At 42.4% G+C, this 7,770-nt stretch overlaps 1 protein-coding gene across 2 annotated transcripts in view; it reads left to right on the top strand.

Moving 5' to 3' along the window:
- The first annotated feature begins 205 nt into the window (after positions 1–205).
- GYS1 (glycogen synthase 1) overlaps positions 206–7,770 on the top strand; it is a 33,286-nt gene continuing 25,721 nt past the window's right edge. The window contains exons 1-3 of one of the 2 annotated variants that reach the window (XM_007435528.3): positions 206–358; positions 1,200–1,382; positions 7,451–7,632. In XM_007435528.3, the coding sequence (XP_007435590.1) occupies positions 1,265–1,382; positions 7,451–7,632 (300 nt within the window). In that variant the 5' untranslated portion in view covers positions 206–358; positions 1,200–1,264. The remainder of the gene's footprint in view (positions 359–1,199; positions 1,383–7,450; positions 7,633–7,770) is intronic. The other variant, XM_088142762.1, reaches the window with a different exon arrangement.

Genomic DNA, 7,770 nt, shown 5'->3' with positions numbered 1-7,770 from the left:
CCACAATCTTTTTTATCAGCTGTTCTGTCACTACCCGGTGTTTTTAGCCTTGGTTTTCTTCCATTACTTCTTATCTACCACACTTTCTTTTTACCTCCGAATCTCACCACATATTCATATCCCCCTCCCCTTTTTTTCTCTCTCTCTTATTGCCTCCCCTTCGATTTCCCTTCCACCGAGAGTAAATTTCCAGGAAGCCTCAATCCTGCCCCCCCCCCCCGTCTCCATCTTCGCGACAGCGGCGACGCTTCTCCTTTAAGTCCTTGTAACAACCTTCCTGGGCGTGGCTTCGGGGTCTGCGTGGTGGCGGCGGCGGCGGAGGGAGTACGGGGACTACTTACACTTCAGCTCCCGAGAGGTAAGTGCGAGCGGGCTTCTCCACACGCCGCCAAGGGATCGGGGTCCTCCGTTCCGTTGAAGGCCAAAGAATCTTGCTGGATTTTAAATGCACGCAAGCTTTATTCATTCCCAGCTCCTCCCTGCACCTCCGATTTCTCCTGGGAGCGAGACTGAATGCTCCCCCCCAAATCTTGCGACGCTGATTTTCCCCTTCGTAGTCATTACTATCCCCTCAACGCCCCCCCCCCCACGCAACTTAGAGGCACAGATCTTGCCTCCCCAAATCTAAGATTCTGCCCGTCCCCCTTCCTGTTTCTTGCGGTCCCATTAAGGGAACTTTGTTGCCTGTTCCTTTTCACGTCACCCTGTCCAAATAAGGGACCCAAGTCTGTAAAACGGGGATGGGGGGGAACCATTTCTTTTACCCCATTGTTTTAAATATATGTTTTTAATGATTTAGCATTCCTCTTTCCTTGCTGTGTCCAGAATCCTTATAGTCTCCCGGCTGCTCCCTAATGAACCCCTTTTAGAAAGCTCCAGGGCATAATCCATGGCAGCCTCCCCCATGCCAAGAGATTTCCACCATCTTACCCTGTTCTTTCCATCAGCTGTTGCTGCTACTCCAGACTAAGGCAAGCATCCCAAAGATCATGGGCTGGAAGAGCCAGAGAGAGGGAGGGAAAAAAAATTGGCCACAATGGTTTAGGCAAGGTAGGCCAGCGGCCAGCTTGGCGAGGTTGGAAGAAAGACAAGTGACATATTTTGGGGGTAAAAAGTTTAGATAAACCTAGGAGTTAAGATGCAGAGAAGCTCTAAAATGTCCACCTGCTGAGACCATGTCTTCCTTTCTCTTTCTCTAGGTTAGGCCCTGACACCCCCTCCCCCCCCAAAGTCCTCTTGCCCTTGGTTTCGTCCTCTTGTGGCCATGCCACTGGCCCGCAGCCTGTCAGTGACCTCCCTGTCTGGGTTAGAGGACTGGGAAGATGAACTTGACCTGGATAACGCCATTCTTTTCGAAGTGGCTTGGGAGGTGGCCAATAAAGGTACGTGATGACTATTTTTAAAGAAGATCTTAGGAAAGTGGTCAGGTTTCAAAAGTTGGAGCAGGAGAGTGTTTGGGAACTGGAAAGCCTGAATTTCTTTTCTTGCGGGAAAGTGTCTGGGAACAGGTTCTGCAGAGCTATTTGCAAGCCGAAGGGTGAGAAATACTGGAAGAACTGAGGCCCAGAATTCGGGTATCACCTGGGAATGGAGTCTGTAGGACCAAAGGCTTATCTGATTGCTGGTCAAAGGGATGAGCAAGTAGAGAAGGACCAGGCCCTAGTCAACCAGTGCCTGGGCAACTAATTGAACTGTGAAGGGCATGGAGTGGAGGCAAAAGATTTTGGGAAACAAGTTGTCCATCCATCTTTAAAAAAGGTCTACTGGCATGTTGAATGCTAGAGCAAAAGACAGTTCAATTCAAAAATCCTGATTTGGGGGGAAGAAATGTCCTGTGATGTTGCAGTTTCTTCCAAGCAACATTGCTCAGCAGTTTAGGAGATCTCTTCGGCCTTGTCCCCTCCCTTTGCTGTTCTCAGATCCTCCCATCCATAAATCTTTCATATTTGGGCTACAGCAGTGCTGTCTTAGATGACAAGTACCCTTTTATAGTGAATATTTCCAGGACAGTCCACTTCAGCAGGCTGCTGTCACCATGCGTTCATTGAGAAGATCCCTTTCTGGAATCCGCTACTACACATCTGGAAGTTGAAACCCCTGAGATCCTAAAGACAGTATTTCAGGCTGCCTTTCCCTGTAGTAACATGACAACAACGAGAAGAGCGCTGTGTTCCTTAAAAAGGATGGGGATTCCTGGTAATTCTGGATATTTGCCAAATACTACCATAGAGCTGTTCTCATGTGCTTCCTTAATGACGTAGCTGCTTTTGAAATTATAGTCCTCTTGGCTTGGCCTGAGTTTTGAGCATCTGCTGTGCATACTCCAGCTATACTCTTGATATGTACTCACTACTATATAATGTACATGAAATACATACTCTCTCTCACACAAACTCCACTGCTTAAGAAACTTTTTGAAATGTTATTCATTGCTTGAGAAGCTGCATTCCTGTTTAAATATTCACCTTCAGACCAGGGTAACTGTTTCGAACGGCAGGTGGTCAGCGGACAGAATCTTCCCTGTCTAACGTCCTTGCCATATAATGAAAAAAAATACATTTTGAATATTAAGCTTTGTACTACCAGGTAGTAGAGTAGTTCATGCTACCAATCACCAAACATATGCAGGATGTGGGAAATCCAGGCTCCTCTTTAGATAGTCATGCTTCTAGTCCTCACAACACCAACAAAAAGCTTTTTTTACATGTGTGCCTTTGAGTCAGTGTTGGCTCCTGGTGATTGCCTGGACAAGTCCTTGCTTGTCCAAGTTTTTTTGGCAACGTTTTTGGAACTGGTTTACTATTACCTTTTTCCTAGGGCTGAGAGAGTGACTGGCCTATGTTACCCAGCTAGCTTCATGTCTAAGGTAGGATTAGAACTCATGGTCTATAACAAACTGTTACAGAATTGTTGGTGTCCACACAGAGCCAAGTGGATAAAAGTTATGAACTAGAATCTGTTTCATGCAGCAAATCCCACTGAGCGCAGTGAGTTTCACTTCCAAGCCAATACACATAGAATTTGTGCTGTCATTTTGCAAAAGAGAGTTGGGTCTTGAGCTATCTTTGTGTGAATATAGATACAAATATGTAAACACACATCTAAATTATATAGTTATTAGATTTTTAAATACAGCATTGCACTTTAAACATTTGATAAGGGAATTTATCAGGAATGAACATGTCAAAAAATATTCTAGTTAACCGCTTGTATCTTCAACAAAATGTTGCAATGTGGAATGCTGTTCAAGATTTTAGCCCCTTTTTTTCATACATTTCATCTATTTTTCATCTATCTTCCCAGCAAACTATCAGCATATTGGGCTTTCCCTGCAAGTGATTTTTCTACAGACTATTTTTTAATCTGCATATCTCAGGGCCTTTCCCTGAATTTACTACAGGTAAATTCTTTTTCTTGTCCGTGAGGGGGATTATTTTGTTACTAAAGATGTCACTCATGGACAAGAAAAAGGTAATACCTAGCAAAGATGATGGTCTTTGTTAGAATGTAAGATGAGCAGCTACTCAGGGCCATCTCTGCCTCTGAATAAGGGAGCTGCCTCAGTTGCGGGTTGTTCCCTGGGGTATTTCTGTCTGCCTGTTTTGTGGCCTATCCTCCATCCTTCACCCTGATGATAGTTTGCAGGACTCTCCCACAGCTTATGTTCAAGTAAGCAAGTAAGAATGAAGAGGGATATTTTTCTTTGCCTCAGGCAAGAACATTTCTTGGAGAAGCCTTGCATCTTCTGAACAGATACATCAGTACAGAGTACATTCGACATGGAATTCAGGATGAAAAATCTTGGGTGTGTGATGCAGGCACCCAGGGAGAAGCGGGACAAAGTTCAACTTATTGCTCCTTTTTTCCCTCTGGACCTTTAATTGACAACTGCAGTTCCGAGATGAGGCTTGGCCTAGGGCTATAGAGAGAGAAGCGCTGCCCTGTGATCTCTGTGTGAGATGCCTGCATTTACCTAGCTCTAAAATGCCTCAGAAAAGCATGGTGCTTGTAATTCATCTGTGGTAGGAAGGCCAGCCTGACCTAGTGGGAAATACCCCCTGATTATTGAAGGAAGCATTACAGAAGATCATCTTCTCGGGCTTGCTTGTTTGTTTTGATAAAGAGGAAAGAAGAGGCATTCTGTTGAGGATTTGTTGTCACTAGACTAATTTCTGATATTCCAGGCCTAATCTCATATATTGTAACATCTGTCATCCAAAGCCTAGAGGACATGGATGATGGTACAATTTATCTAGAGGGTGGATGGTGATACAACTTATCTAGAGGGTGTTATTGGACAGCCCTTGTTTTTTGGAGAAGAAGAGAAGGAAAAAAACTGTTGATCTGCAGGCTAACCTTTTCCCTTCCAGGAATGCTCTTCCCACTTCACAAAATGTTTTTTTCAATTTTTTTCAGAAGTTGCTTTCTGCCTGTCACCAGCACTACAAGAGTCAGTCTCACTTGCTCCGAAGGACAGGAGTAGTGAAAAGGCCTTAAGGCAACTTAAGTAAATATAAATAAATATATAGATATAGATTATCATGCGTATATTTCAACTTTCCCTGAGCTCTCCAAGAAGCTTACTTGGGGATTTTCCTTAATTTTGTGCCTACATCAAGAACCCTGTAAAGTAGGCTGGTTGGAGCATATAAGTGCAATTCCAGCCAAGAAGATATGACAGCAAAACCTGGATTATTAAGATAAATATTTTATCTAGATCAATCCAGGTAAAGTTCTCATAAATCTTGGGAGGATAGCAAACTAGATGAAAGATAAATTTGTCTGGAAGAGAGAGTTGTATCATTTGAGGGCAACCAGCTTCTGATGTTTGAAGGCAGCAGCTCTAGAAAGGTCTCTGAAGAAGAATTTAATCTGTTCTTTTTTTATTGTTATGCTATTGGAGTGCTTGACATCTTATGGACTTTGAGAAGGGAGGTTCCTGCCTTGAGTTGCTTACAATCTAAAATCTAGTATGGTGGAACCAACAGAGGAAGGGGAGAGTAGTGAAGCAATCAGGAAGCAAGATATGGTTGTTTCTAAGGCACATGCTTACTTTTTGTCACAGGATGAGTTATGGAAGAGTAACATGGGTGACTCCTTGATAGTTAGGGGCCTTGCTTAATGTTTTTTGGAGGAGAGATTAGAGTTGCAATGGGAAGGGGAACAATGTGCTGTGGGGGGCGGGCTATGCATGATTTGAGTAAGCTCAAGATTTTTGTGAATTTTTTCCTCAGGAGAGTTGTATTTTTTTTTTCCTTTTTTCCTATGTTAAATCTATTTTAGATTTAATGGCAGGAAACTTCTTCTCAGTGATACATTTGGGAGAGGTTTACAAGGGCACAGAAAAGGATGTCAGAAGCTATAGATTGCCCATCCCTTCAACAAGTTATCAGTGTTAAAGGATTGTGTCAAGAACTTCATGGAAAAGATCTCCATTTCATTTCCTTGCTTCTGAGAGCAAATCCATTTGCAAAATGTCTGTAACAGTGCCGTGTTCTCTTTCTCTGAGCTAGCTCTTCTGCTATGATAATGAGGTGATCTCACAAAGAGAATCAGTGCAATCCATTAAAGAAGTCTTCCCCCACCTAGGTGTCCTCCAGAAGTGCGGACTTCAACTCCTAGACTTTCCCCAGCAGCATGGTGACGTTTGTAAATTCTGGGAGAAGTGCACGCACATATAGGGCACCAAAGTTGGAAAGGCTGTTTTAATGACTATTTGGATAAATCCTTCTAAACATACACAGTTCCTCAGCTCTGAAGACATTACTGTTTCTCACAATTCTAAACCTTCACCTCTAAGCACAGTCCAAGCTCTGTTTGGATTCATTGCAAAGTTTCAGGTTCTTGTATTCTGCAGTGCTATTTCCTAGTCACTCTTCCCTCATAGAATATTCATGTGGGTGTTTTTATTGCTTTTCCTGTACAACTCCCTGGTTGGAAAGTGAAGCAAAGAGCCAAGATTCTTAGGCTCCTCAAGAGGGGAGGAGAATTTAGTTGAGGGAGCCAGGGTCCTTGAGTGCAAAGTAAATACCGTGGTTTGTAAGTGATGGCTAGGTTTGCATGCTTTCCAGGAAGAGAGCTGGAGTTCAGCCACTTAGAAGAGGTTGAATATATGAACAAAGGTCTTTATTATTATTATATATAATTCCTCAAAAATTCCTGACCTAGTAAGGGGGCTAAGAACTCTATTCCTCTTGCAGCAATCTTCTGCTTCTGTGCTGGGTATGACAAATAACAGCTTGGCTGCTTCCATAATCCATTTGGCTTTTAAGTGGTGTACAGGCATGACAAAACTATGGCTCATTTAGAGGACTGGTACATCAAGAGTTTCAGTTTGATCATAATACTCCATTTTTGCTTTGTGGTGAATTATTGGTCATTTTACCTGGTCCTGTCAATTGTCTCAAAAATAAATGCAATGTTAAAATAACAATCTAAAACAATTGCATGTGAAGCACAGAGTCTAAAAATGGGAGACCTAGAGTGAAGAAAGAATTGTAAAGGCTTGCATGAATAACCAAGATATTTATCTGGACCAAAAAGATCATAAAGATGGCAGTAGGTGAACCTCTCTGGAAAGTCTATTTCATGATCAGAGTACCATCACCACCAAAAGGCCAAATCAATCATCTTGATACTCTCCTACCACTTTGCTCATTTAGGAAGGTCACACAGAAGTAAGATGCCAAAGAAGATCATAAGATCATAAGGAGAATGCAGCCTTCAGGACTTCAAGGTTCAAATCAGTCCTTTAAAAGGAGTCTGGAAACAGACTAGTGGCAGAGATTCTGACAAAGAACCCCCAGTACAATGTGATAAAAATGGGATACAAACACACAGACTCACCAATAACCTTGCAACACTGTACAAATTACATGCAATTTCCAAACTGTTTTTAGAAGACCCTTACATTCAGCTCATTTCAGTTATTGAAATAGCCATTGAGGCCAATAGCCAACAACAGGCCAATTTTTCATGCAATAATCAAAGTTACCTTTTAAAGCCATATTTAAATTGTCAAGAATGCTGGGATTCAGCTTTCTCTACCTTGATCTCCACCTGGTAAGTGGTGACTACAGTTCCCAGAATTCCTCAGCCTTACAGGTTAAGACCATTGAGCTAGCAGTCTCTAATAATTTAAGAGGGATTGTGTGAAAAAATAGGCTATTTTGTCTGTCCTGGTTTCACAGCTGATGAGTTTCATATTTAGAGTCAAGTGAGCATAGGCTGATCAGGTACTGAAATCTCTGCATTCTTAGATTTATTTTAAACCTGTTTATATTGCTTGTCACATACTCGTATGTGTAAGCACACCCAGACAATGTAGAAGAATAAACTACATTAAATAAATCTATTAGGGCAAAATTACATTGCCCTAAAATTTCTTGACTGGGGTGAGTGCTTGGGATAATTTACAAGGAAAAAACAAATACCATATTTTCTCTTTTAGTTGGTGGGATCTTCACTGTTATCCAGACAAAAGCCAAGATTACACTGGATGAGTGGGGTGAGAATTACTTCCTGATTGGACCTTACCTAGAATTGAATGTGCGCACACAGGTGGAGCTGATAGAACCTCCCAACCCTGCCATTCGCCGAACCATTGACTCCATGAATACAAAAGGATGTAAAGTAAGAGACTGCAAGGATGGCGGTGTGTGTGTGTGTGTGTATATGTATAATGATATGTGGGAATGACCTTGAGACCTCTGCTGAATAATGGGTAGAGAAAGAAGCTTAGAAAGGAACCACCCTAACTTATCAGGCTGT

Source organism: Python bivittatus, unplaced genomic scaffold (genome assembly GCF_059951505.1).
Source record: "Python bivittatus isolate LINGU-HERP-01145 unplaced genomic scaffold, Pbiv_v1 ctg000440_np1212, whole genome shotgun sequence".
Classification (NCBI taxonomy): domain Eukaryota; kingdom Metazoa; phylum Chordata; class Lepidosauria; order Squamata; family Pythonidae; genus Python; species Python bivittatus.
Note: the sequence above shows the minus strand (reverse complement) of the source record. Positions and strands in the feature narration are given on the sequence as shown.